Here is a 14,090-nt window from a genome sequence, read left to right on the forward strand (position 1 = left end):
AAAAATAAAATAAAGTAATGCACGTTGAATTAAGATTGTTCAATACATTTTTTATAAATTTTCGAACAAAGATACTTAGTTACTTACATTACCACACTCACGGACCCGTCTTCATCTTCACATATTCAGGTCCCTTTATAAGTGTCTGCATATGCAGTTGTCTCCGTGAATGTGATTATTAGCATTTAAATAATATGAAGGTTCTGAATCTGTAAGTAAGTATAAAACTATTGTACCGTTCATAAAGGAAATGGGAAAACCTACAATGATTCAATACATTATACAACTTATTTATAGTCATAATATAGCATATAGTCCGTTCTTTAACGGTAAAATATTGCAAAACCTCTAAATTTTAAAGAACCGCTTGGATTGCCATGAAATTTGGCATACACATAGCTAACAAGTCAAAGAAAAAAAGTGATATTGTGCCGATATGTGCTTTGGCCCTGGGGGTGGTTTTCACCTCCTCTTGGGGGTGGAAAAATATTCGTCCAAAGAAAGTCAGGAAATGGATAAACTGGCTAATTTTAAGTAACTTTTGCTCTATAGAGTTTTTTCGCCAAGTCAATACTTTTCGAGTTATTTGGCAGTGAATATGTTCATTTTTTCAACAAAATAACCACGCTTTTAGACGGTTTTTCGCAAATAACTCAAATAGTAAGTATTTTGCAGAAAAAACATTCTTAGCAAAAATATAGCCTGTAAAAAAATTAAAAAAATGGTGTATATATCACGTCAGTACACCTAGTAGAAGCAGAGTTATAGCTAATGAAAAATAGGTTCATATTCGTCAAATTCCAAATGGAATACTTTAACGTGAAATAACCAAAGATGAAGCACATATGGAGGAAAACTCATTACAACTTATTTAAAGAGTTTAAAAAAACTTCATTTTTGTTTTATAAAAAAAAATTCTAGCATCAAAATTAAACAAGTTAATCTCAAAATAAAGTTAGTCCCTTTTGGTTTGGTAAAAAATCGAGAAAATCACCCCCTAATTAATTAGTATCTTAAATGAACTTAATCGTTACGACTTCACAAGTTTCTTGACTCGTGTATATATTGTTTATATGATCTGTAAGTTTCATCGGTTCAAAGTCCTTATTATTGAAAGAGCTGTAGTTAAAAGCGGTTGAACGAGTCACTGATCACGAATGTGTGCAAATTTAGAAACACCAAATCTTAATCAATTTTTGTCCAACAGAAAAACAAAAAAATATATGATATTCAGAAAAGCAAATCTGACTTTTTTTGTTTTTCGAGATTTTTGGTATCTCTAACAATTTTCAAGTTATTTTGAAAAAAAGCATATTTTTCAAAATTTAAACTTTTAAAAATTTTACTTTGAAACCAAATTTTTTCAAAAATAAGCACTTTGAATCGATGAAACTTACACATCAGATAAACACAATATAAGTAAAATTCCTTGTAGAGCGGTAACGATTAATTTCATTTAAGTTGCTAATTAGGGGGTGGTTTTCCTGATTTTTTTTTGCAAAAACAAAAGGGACCAACTTTATTTTGAGCGTAACTTACTTAAAATTAATGCTAGAAACTTTTTGTAAAAACAGAAATAAAGCTTTTTTTAAACACTTGAAAAAAGTTATAATAGGTTTTCCCCAAAAAGTGCTTAATTATTTGAATATTTCACGTCGAAATATTCTATTTGAAATTTGGTGAATATTAATTTATATTTCATTGGCTATAACTCTGGTTCTACGAGATCCAGAGACCTAACGCATACACCATTATTTTTACTTTTTTATAGGCTATATTTTTACTAAGAACATTTTTTTCGACCAAATACTTACTTTTTGAGTTATTTGCGAAAAACCGTCTAAAAATGTGGTTATTTTGTTGAAAAATGAACATATTCACTCGCAAATAACTCGAAAAATGTTGACTTGGCGAAAAAGCTCTATAGAACAAAAGTTACTTAAAATTAGTCAGTTTACCCATTTCCGGACTTATTTTAGACATATATTTTTCACCCCAAAGAGGGGATGAAAGTCACCCCCAGGGCAAAAGCACACATCGGCACAATATGACTTTTTTTCTGTGACATGTAAGCTATACGTATGCCAAATTTCATGTCAATCCAAGCGGTTCTTTAAAATTTAGAGCAAAAACCGTGAAAGAATGGACTAATAGAATAAGTACATAGTTTGTTTAAAATAGTAATAGTTAGAAGTTGAAAACAAAACAAAATAATGTGTATTTAAATAATAATATTCAGTTTATTGGTTAAATCTACCAGCAAAGAGAATTAGTCCATTATTTTCCTTAATGATGAAGATAAAAGGGTGATCAGCATTAAAATAATACTCTGTAGCTGGTGGATACAAGGACAGCATTTGCACGGCAACTATAAAGAAAATACAATAATTATAGCCTTTAGATAAAATATAAAATTAATTAATAAAAAAGAAAATAATAATTTTCGTTTTGATTCAATTCGAGCCTCGTGCCATCCTCTGACACCTGATGTTTCGGAATCTATTCCTTGTCAAAGAGGCTTTACAAGAAGACTGAATTGAACCATAACGATACGAAGAAGAACTGCAGATATTAAAATATTTGCAGCGGAGTGTGGTTAGACTGTCCTCTAACGGGGAATGATGAAATGAGTGAAAAATAATTTCGACCACGAATCCAGTAATCTGTTAACCGAGGTACAGTAGTACCAAGCGGCGCCGCTAGCAGAACACTCCAATAATGCGTCGCAGATTACTTTAATGAAACGTGGTCATTTTGTACTCTAAAACCGAGTAAGGTATGACAAAAAGAAAATAATCGTTTTCGTTTTGATTCAATTCGAGTCGAGGATGGCAAGAGACTGAGACTTGATACAACGGTACTGCTTTTTCAACGAATAATTTTGGTAATTCGTTGTCCAGAAAATGTAGATACATTTCTCCATTTACGTGATCCTCGAAAAAGTAGGGTCGGATGACAAAATTTCCCAGAATTCCAGCCCAAACATTCAACGCCCATCTTGTTTCACTACGGGTGAGAATGTGGTGTGGATTAGAAGTTGAGTAATAATGGATTTATGTTTACACTACCATTCTTGTGGAAAATAGCTTATCTCTAAATAAAATGTATTCGGAATATGCATAATTCTGAATTTGTTGCAATACTTGAGTTGATCCAATGGATGTATTGGTATCATCAGCAAAAAGAAAATTTTCCAACGATTTTTGAATTACTGATGTCATTAAAAAAGATGAGAAAAGTAGAGACCCAAAGGCTTTTTACACTCTTGATTTGATTGTTAGGATCAGTTCAGATTTATCAACTGGTCTTACAACGAATGAATTCATGAACTTTCTTGAATTAAGTAGATAGGAAATGGAATCTTGTTGCAAAATAGCTGATGCTATATTTTTACTCAGTTAACACATTCAGGCACACGACTGCATATGAAGACACTTACTCCATAAGAAGACGTGTCTACATGTGAAGCGTGTCTGCGAATGTGTTAACGAAGTTCTTTATTTATATTTTCAGTGTTTGGAAGCGAACATGTTTGAGCAGTGAGAGTTTCATTTCGAAGATCGTTTGTTATGGACAAAGGTTCTTTTGCAACACATTTAGAGCTTCCCAGACGATTTGGATAGTACACTTTTTTGACTAATTTGATTAGTTTTAGATAGGTTGCCCTGTACAACTTCGTTGTTGTACTTCGTGATAAATGTAGTGATAGAGACGTTAAATTTATTGATGTAGAGTAGTGAACGCATATTCTTGGTTGATATGCGGATCCCTTGGGTAGTCCAGGGTTTGCGATGGTTTTGCTTAATTGTAATTAAAGGATATGCCTTACTGAAGATATAGACAAGTTTATCTAAAAAATTACGAAAATTATTATCCACGTATATAAAAGAAAGTACCACTCAGAGTTAAAAATACAAATTCTGAAATTTACGAAAGTTCCGCGTGAAAAACCTTTCTTAAACTTCGGATTTCGAGGAGGGTTTGCTGAAGATGTTAAACTTAGTATACAGGATGATTGATTAGTGAGGTATAGCTCAATAGATCCAACTTTGAGCTTCACATTACAAAATTAGTTAGAATGTTACAGGGTGTTCGATAACACAGTGACAGACCAAACTTATGTTTTTTTTTAAATGGGACACCCTATATTTTATTTTATATTCAAAATCCTGTTACCTTCTCCATCACAAAAATATAAAGGTTTGTTATGTTATACAGGGTATTTACAAAGTTATTACCAATTTTATATGAAAATCGTAACAAGTTCAACTCCCTGTATAAATAAAAATAAGCACAACAGCAATGGTTTATTGACGCCATATTTTTTATTTACTGTCAAAATTTTCAAAAATTATTGACACTGCTAATTTTCTTTATATCAAGTACAGGGTGAGTCAAAACGCAAGTACATTATTTCCTCAGTAATGTTAAATGGAACACCCTGTATTTTATATCATTATTGAAAAGTAACATGACCGTACTTTAATGTTTATATAACATTCCCTATGTAGAAATTTATTAGTTTTCGAGATATTTTCATTTTTAAGAGCAATTTATTTTAGGTGTCTAAATTTATCTAAATTTTAAGTAAGCCATGACTAAATTGACAATTGACGATTACTATTTATCAATCCGGTAATCAATGTAACAATGTAGCAAATAAAGAAATAAAAATAATTTATTAGTAATACATTTTACAAACAAAACACAACCGCAACGTGTAACATTTTTGATACAATTAAAAACTACTTTTTTATGTAAATGGAACAAACAAAGAAAGAAAATTAGTAATAAATTTTACAAAAAACACACAAACACAAAATACAACCTTTTTTGAAGACAATTAAACAATACTTTTGTATGTAAGTGTAACAATGTAACAAATAAAGACGAAAAGTAATTTATCAGTAATACATTTTGCAAAAAGAAACATGTTTGAAATAAGAATGTGTGTGTACTTTGTACGTACGTAAGAAGTTATACTTCTATTATATGATTTAAACGAAATTAATATAGTTTTTATTTATATTTTATTTAAATTTAATCATTTTTATTAAAACAGTGCCAAAAATTAAAATAATAAAAGAATAAAACACACACAAACACATTAAAAATGTCACAAATGATTTCTGAACATTAATTGTCAGAAATGTTTTTAACTAAATACGTATATTCTGAAAATAAAATTATATAATAAATATACTTACAATCATATGATGTATAAAAAAAATAAAAAAAAAATAAAAGTTTCTATTGAGATTCGAACCAGCTTATCAGCCCGGTTGGTATTGGGGTTCATTCGCCTTAAACGCTTCGACACTGAGACAATGTGTCATTATGTGCGAAGATCGACTAACTAAACGGATTAAACTTTTGACATTTTTGAAATTAAATCAAATTATTTTGATTTTGAATTGAAATGATTTAGAATTGAAAAAATACAAAAAAACATAGAGTAGGAAAACAATATATTAGGTGAATATTGATACAAATTTTGATGGTAATCAAATTATGTAAATAAAAGTATTACATACTATGTATTTTGGTGGGTTCAAATAGGTAGGTACTTACCTAAGAAATTTTTTATTAGGATACTGATACATTTAACAATTATTACGTACCTGTTGCTTGTAAAAACTATTTAAAAGTCACTACAGTTATAAACTTTTTTGTTTCTGTCTTCACAACAATAAAACTAATATATTATACAACATTTGTTTACCTCCATATTGAACAATTATTTATTATTGACAGATCATTTCAACATCCAATCAGAACCCGTATAACGACTAATACAATACCATACTGTCGGTGTGCGCATGCGCGCAGATTAATAATAAATTCACCCTCAATCTCAATCGCGCCTAAAGAAGTATAACTTCAAAAATTAGAAGCTACTTTTAATAAAATATTTTTAATATTTAATTACATAAGTTGTTCAAAATTACCTCCTAACTCATTTATGCACGCTTAAAACGATCATTGAATGAGCTACTTACTCTACAATGCATTTATTTGTCAATTAACACATCGAAATACACTTTGTATTCTATTTTTCATCGCATCCCTTGTTTTTGGAGGTATTTTATAAACTTCATTATTAACGTAACCTCAAAAAAATCAGTCCAGTTTATTAAATTCTGGTGATTTGGGTGTCCACGCTACTGGTCCATTGAAAAATGAAAATATCTCGAAAACTAATAAATTTAGACATAATGAATGTTATCTAAGAATTAAAGTACGGTAATGGTACTTTTCAAGAGTGATATAAAATACAGGGTGTTCCATTTAAAATTACTGAGAAAATAATGTACTTGCCTTTTGACTCACCCTGTATTTGATATAAAAAAAATGAGCAATATCAATCATTCTTGAAAATTTTGACAATGCGTAATATATATATATATATATATATATATAGAAAAGAAAAATCATTGGCAAATAACTCGCAATGTGAATGTGAATACAAAATTAACAATATAAAAAGATGGAATGCAACTGCAGACACATGTTTCTGACTCATTAGTCGTCATCAGTACAGTATAGCCAAGTTAGAAGAATAATAGTTTAACTTGGAAAAAGATCACTACAGGAGCAATATTACCATTTGTGACAACAATGTCAGAAGACCCTGCCTTTCAGGGCGACGACCAACACAGTCACGGAGGTAAAACTACCTGAGGAAAGAAAAGCCAAAACTTTATAAAATAAAGTATGTTAAGTAAGCGAGTACAACTATAAACATAGAAAAGAAAAATCATTGGCAAATAACTCGCAATGTGAATGTGAATACAAAATTAACAATATAAAAAGATGGAATGCAACTGCAGACACGTGTTTCTGACTCATTAGTCGTCATCAGTACAGTATAGCCAAGTTAGAAGAATAATAGTTTAACTTGGAAAAAGATCACTACAGGAGCAATATTACCATTTGTGACAACAATGTCAGAAGACCCTGCCTTTCAGGGCTACGACCAACACAGTCACGGAGGTAAAGCTACCTGAGGAAAGAAAAGCCAAAACTTTATAAAATAAAGTATGTTAAGTAAGCGAGTACAACTATAAACATAGAAAAGAAAAATCATTGGCAAATAACTCGCAATGTGAATGTGAATACAAAATTAACAATATAAAAAGATGGAATGCAACTGCAGACACGTGTTTCTGACTCATTAGTCGTCATCAGTACAGTATAGCCAAGTTAGAAGAATAATAGTTTAACTTGGAAAAAGATCACTACAGGAGCAATATTACCATTTGTGACAACAATGTCAGAAGACCCTGCCTTTCAGGGCGACGACCAACACAGTCACGGAGGTAAAGCTACCTGAGGAAAGAAAAGCCAAAATTTTATAAAATAAAGTATGTTAAGTAAGCGAGTACAACTATAAACATAGAAAAGAAAAATCATTGGCAAATAACTCGCAATGTGAATGTGAATACAAAATTAACAATATAAAAAGATGTAATGCAACTGCAGACACGTGTTTCTGACTCATTAGTCGTCATCAGTACAGTATAGCCAAGTTAGAAGAATAATAGTTTAACTTGGAAAAAGATCACTACAGGAGCAATATTACCATTTGTGACAACAATGTCAGAAGACCCTGCCTTTCAGGGCGACGACCAACACAGTCACGGAGGTAAAGCTACCTGAGGAAAGAAAAGCCAAAACTTTATAAAATAAAGTATGTTAAGTAAGCGAGTACAACTATAAACATAGAAAAGAAAAATCATTGACACATAACTCGCAATATGAATGTGAATACAAAATTAACAATATAAAAAGATGGAATGCAACTGCAGACGCGTGTTTCTGACTCATTAGTCGTCATCAGTACAGTATAGCCAAGTTAGAAGAATAATAGTTTAACTTGGAAAAAGATATTAGTTATAATAAGATATATATCAAGATAAAGATATAAGTTAAACTATTATTCTTCTAACTTGGATATACTGTACTGATGACGACTAATGAGTCAGAAACACGTGTCTGCAGTTGCATTCCATCTTTTTATATTGTTAATTTTGTATTCACATTCACATTGCGAGTTATTTGCCAATGATTTTTCTTTTCTATGTTTATAGTTGTACTCGCTTACTTAACATACTTTATTTTATAAAGTTTTGGCTTTTCTTTCCTCAGGTAGCTTTACCTCCGTGACTGTGTTGGTCGTCGCCCTGAAAGGCAGGGTCTTCTGACATTGTTGTCACAAATGGTAATATTGCTCCTGTAGTGATCTTTTCCAAGTTAAACTATTATTCTTCTAACTTGGCTATACTGTACTGATGACGACTAATGAGTCAGAAACACGTGTCTGCAGTTGCATTCCATCTTTTTATATTGTTAATTTTGTATTCACATTCACATTGCGAGTTATTTGCCAATGATTTTTCTTTTCTATGTTTATAGTTGTACTCGCTTACTTAACATACTTTATATATATATATATATATATATATATATATATATATATATATATATATATATATATATATACTAAATTGCTAATATAATTGGGTGTGCAGTTGAATAGGGAAATGATTGAAAAAAATGCAGTTGTGATCACACATCCTGTATATATATATATATATATATATATATATATATATATATATATATATATATGTGGCATATATGGCATTAATAAACCATTGCTGTTTTGCTTATTTTTATTTATACAGGGAGTTGAACTTGTTACGATTTTCATATAAAATTGGTTATAACTTTGTAAATACCCTGTATAAAATGACAAACCTTTATATTTTTGTGATGAAGAAGTCACCAGGATTTAGAATTTATAATAAAATATAGGGTGTTCCATTTAAAAAAACAAAAGTTTGGTCAGTCACTGTATTATCGAACACCCTGTAACATTCTAACTAATTTTGTAATGTGAAGCTCAAAGGTGGCTAAAATTTTTCTTATCAACTTTTGTTGCTATCTTTTACTATAGCGGATCTATTGAGCTTTACCCCACTAATCAATCACCCTGGATACTCTTTCTTGATCAGACTACAGTATAGCAGCCTGACAAAAGATTTTAGAAAAAAGTAAAAGAAAATAAAAGCAATGAGGAGAAGAGGTATGGAAAATTCTAATAGGAAGTAAGGCGGTGATCAAATAGGAAGCGTAGCAATGTATAGTATTTTTACTACAAAAGCGATATTACGTAAGTCAAAATTTTTGAGGTAAGAGAACTGTAAAAACATTAGAATGTGACTTTTCATTATTGCCATGTTTATAATAAATATGGTAATAATGAAAAGTCACATTCTAATGTTTTGACAGTTCTTTTACGTCAAAAATTTTGACCTACGTAATATCGCTTTTGTAGTAAAAATACTATATATGTTACACTCAACCTCCGAATTCGGACAATATTAGAAATTATTACTCACTTCGAGATGTGGACAACGTGAATTACCCACGTCGCGGAGTTTGCATTTTGGACATTGGCCGAAGCGAAATACCCAGAATGCGTTGTGGGTAAACGAAAGTACTAAATTGCAGAAATAAACACGTTCACCGGAGAATGAGCAAAACCATAATCCCCATAACCCGACGCGGCGTAATCTATTTTACCCACGTCGAGTTGTAGGTATTTGTAATTTGCGCAAACGCCGAAAAACCTCAAAACACAACCATAACATACACTAACTCCATAATAACAAGTAAAATAAAATCAAATTCTAATTGAAATTACATTTATTTTAATACAAAAAAAACTAAACAGTAAAATAAAACAAGTATCTTATTATTGAAAATAGAAAAATAGTTATTTATGTACCAATTCAGTAAAGTGACTCTTTATTTAAAACAGAGGGAGCGAAGCGAGCGAGGCCAGTAACAGACGAGTTCGATAAAGAATCTTTAGTGACGTGGTGCATACAAATTTTATCGCCAATCATAAAAAACATTAACACTTAGGCCATTCGCACACACAGCTGCTAAAAAGAAACCAGTTGGTAATTTTAGTTACCAATCAGTTACTTAGTAGTCACTGTCCATGTATTTTAATGAGCGTCCTCACACAGCACTACTAGTTAGCAGCCGGTCTATAATGCGAGAATGATCAGTCGACAGCGGACTGGACATGCAGGTCGCTGGGGGACTAGTTCGTAAACATTTGGAAAATGAATAAAGGATTGAATGGGTCGAACTTTGGTGCTCAGCGAGAGGTAGGTATTTATTACGGATATAGGTAAAGAAATAGTGGGAATTGGTTTACATGTTCTATTGTTGTTTACATTAAAAATAAAAGATGGTTATTTTTGATATCTTAAATAAGCTTAAGATATGAACATGGTTTGTTTGGATTATGCGTGTAAAATTTTTTTATTAGTAGATATTTCAAAGCTAGTATTTTGCAGTAAATTAAGCTAAGCCAAATTATTTTGTGTGAATTATTGCTCTTATACAGTAAAATTATAAAGGCTCTTAACGATATAATTTCTTATTTGCAGTAAACCTTATTACCTATCTCAGAGAAAAAAGTGTCATATTTTGTTAAAGTTTAACACGCAAAATCAGCGGAATCGTTTAATATAAAATTAGTGCAAGAAGTGGAAAACATCCGTGCCTATATAAACTTAATTAACTAGTACCTATTGATGGAAAATAATCCACAATTTTACTAAAAAAATGATTTTATTAACGTTTCATAGTCCAAATCGGATGCCGTTGTCAAAATACAAAAAATATTAATGAATTAAACAAAAATGTTGTTGCTTAGTAAAAAATTCTTCTATGTATTTTTTTTTTAATCTGACTCATTTATATCGACAATTCAGACATATATTATACATTTTAAAGTAGAAGACTTTAAAGTGATATTGCTAATATTTATGAATTGCGTTGTCTGGGACGACGTTGTCTCATGACATGTGATCTGTTTTTAAAAATACAACTACATGCAACGGTACAATAAATAATAACAACAATATGATTTTAAAGTCTTCTACGTTAAAATGTATAATATATGTCTAAATTTCCGATATAAATGAGTCAGATTAAATAAATTATTTGAAGAATTTTTTACTAAGCAACAACATTTTTGTTTAATTCATTAATATTTTTTGTACTTTGACCACGGCATCCGATTTGGACGTCGAAATATTAATAAAATTATTTTTTAGTAAAATTGTGGCTTCTTTCCCATCAAAAACTAGTTAATTACAAAAATTTCACAAGAAAATAGATTCAGGACAACATAATATATAAACTTAAACACCTCCTAACAAAGCTACTCAGTACAAAGTACAGTCAAGAAGTGACTCGTTTTATTAATTTTCGGTAGCGTAATGTGCGAGCCATAGTTGATAACCCGTTGATAACTCTGATTACCAACTAGTTTAGTTTCTTTTTAGTAGCTGTGTGTGCGAAAGGCCTTACTTACAATTTAAGAATTTGTTTCATTTTAGGCGAAATAAAAATTTCGTATGACAGTAATGATCGAATGTTTTTGCATGATGGCCGGTTTCGATGTTTAATCGATATTTGTTATCAATATTGAATACCAGAATTTCACTTTTTGACATAAATTTAATTAATAATAATATAAATGTTGTACACTATTTTTAATAATTTAAGTAAATAAATTTTAAGTTCACTCAAATAAATAATTGATTACTGCTATCGACCACTTACGTTCAATCTCGGTAAATTTGATTAATAATCGCGGAAGGTAAAGTAAAATTCTTCTTTTAGTACAAGAAAGTGTTACTTTACTGCCGCAAATGAGGGCAAATAAGTATAATAATGAATGACTTTGGTGACGGTTGGCAATAAAAAATATTAAACGTTTTCATACATATACGTCTTTTATATGAGCCTGTTTCATGTACCATTTTCAATATTTACTACAGTTCTTTTCAGAAAACCTTCACTTTACTTCTTAGCACAAGAAGTGCTACCGTTACACTTAGAATTGCATATTATTATGTTTGATTTTGGCCAAAGAGTTATTCTGGCATCCACATCTGATGAAACCTTGTTTGAACCCGGATCACATCATTGCTTCTATACGGACACTGATCTGTTCATCAGGTACATCGATGTTATTAATAAACTTATTGGAAGTTACCTGGAATTCGTTTCTATAAAACTGTTTGTTAAAAACTTCATGCTTTGTACCAATGGTATAGGAATCATCGTTATTAGACAATAGCCATCAGGAGGTCGACATCAGGAATGTTTACCAAAACGTTATCGCTGACTGAAACTGGGGTTAATTTTCTTTCAGTAAGTTTTAACATTTTGGCTTCCTGACTTTTTAAGTGTATCTATTATTTATTGCGTATAACTAAAAAGCACTAATTCAATGAAAATAGACAGTAGGCCTATTCGTTGCTAACAGTGAGAATAGTGGAGGTGACATGTCTCGATCTACACGTCTGAACCGTCACAACCCGATGTGGGTAAAATAGATTACCCACATCGGGTTATGGGTATTATGGTTTTGCTCAAACTCCGGTGAACGTGTTTATCTCGGCAATTGAGTACTTTAGTTTACCCACAAGACGTTCTGGGTATTTCGCTTCGGCAGTCCCAGTTTAAGAATCTTGAGGCCCCTAGGCAACCCATATTATGAGGTCCCTCAAGATACCTCCGCCTTCTCCCTCCAAAACCTTGGATAACCCCTCCAAGAGGTGTACAGATAACCCTTCGGATAAAAAGGCGGTATTCCTCAGATATATTAGTGAACATTTTGTAGACCTAAACTTAAATTTTTGTTTTATTTTGTAAAACGTGTTGCTTGAAGAAATTAAACAAAGAAATAGTCAAGAAGCTGTTCCAAGATATTTTAAATCAACTACAACTGAATTTAAAGTCTAATAAATAAATCAAATTAAATGTATAGAACTTATATTATATACTCTTACGCTATTTACCTACGACTCAGCTCAGTAATTAGCTTATCCAAAATTTATAGATAAGTTTCAACCTATAACTTATCTACACTATTTGGAAAAACTTCATTGGAATTAGCATCGTCAAAATGTATTTTTCCTGCTCGCTTTCGTTTACTTTCGTCGGAATATTAAGAGTACCACCTATTGTAGATCGCAGACCTGCTGCTTGTAGCAAGCCAAAATATCTCTTTGTCGGATTGTAACATTTGATGTACCTATCAGATCTTGCAATCCATCTAGCGCTGCTTGTTCTTTTAAGGACTAGATGGTGGCGAATGGGATCGCTTAGTTGAGTTTCATTAAGCATTTGATCATAACTTCCCAAAGGGCGGTAGTGGCTTAAAAAAGTTGTACAAGGATTGAACAAACCTAAAATACGATACTGCTTCAACGCAACTTTAACCACTTACTTCAACTAAATTAAATGAGTATATGGCACAAGGAATGTAAATTGCAAGTTTGTTAATCTTAGATAAATCAGCCTGGAGAACATTCCCTGACATGTTTGCTGCAGAGTCGTTTAAAAAGGTTAAGACAACAGAAGAAAGGTTTTCTCCAGTACGGGTACTTATGGGTATGAATGTGTGAAAACGCTCATACACTTTACCATCAGATGAACTAACATAATATCTTAATATAATAGTCAACTGGTCAATATGAGACAAACCTGGAGTTGAATCGACACTTAAGGAGTAGTATTTGGCTTTCTTAATTTCTTTAACTATTTTATTCACAACGTGTTTTCTTATTCCTTTTATTATTTCTTCACAGATCTCTGCAGATGATAAGTAAGAAGGTTTTCCAATGCCCTTATTGCCATAGCTAAATGAGAGCTTAAAAAGGATCGTACTCTGCATTCTGCAAGTAGCTTGAAAATGCCTAAGGAGTTCCCATTATTTTTTGAACCAAGGACTTCTGTATCACCTCTAAAGGATAATTCGCGGAAAGATATAAACTTGACCACAGAGACTACTCTTTTCAAAACTTGCATCCAGTAGGCTCGGTCTTGATTAAATTGAATTTCCAAAGAGTTCCTCATGCTCTTACTACTTTTCTAAGAAACCGTGCAGACTGACAAGCAGTACTGTTACTTCTACCAAACGGTACTCCTTAGCGACTTATTCTCAGAACATTAGCTTTCCACGTGAACAAAAGTATGCATTGTAATGTAGT

The 14,090-nt window shown here is 31.4% G+C and overlaps 1 protein-coding gene across 1 annotated transcript in view; it reads right to left on the reverse strand.

The window, feature by feature from the left end:
• Positions 1-2,216: 2,216 nt before the first annotated feature.
• LOC114329168 (antitrypsin-like) overlaps positions 2,217-14,090 on the reverse strand; it is a 255,271-nt gene continuing 243,397 nt past the window's right edge. Inside the window, exon 7 of the mRNA XM_050644939.1 lies at positions 2,217-2,368. Coding sequence (XP_050500896.1) covers positions 2,241-2,368 — 128 coding nt within the window. The 3' untranslated portion in view covers positions 2,217-2,240. The remainder of the gene's footprint in view (positions 2,369-14,090) is intronic.

Source organism: Diabrotica virgifera, chromosome 2, assembly GCF_917563875.1.
Source record: "Diabrotica virgifera virgifera chromosome 2, PGI_DIABVI_V3a".
Classification (NCBI taxonomy): Eukaryota; Metazoa; Arthropoda; class Insecta; order Coleoptera; family Chrysomelidae; genus Diabrotica; species Diabrotica virgifera.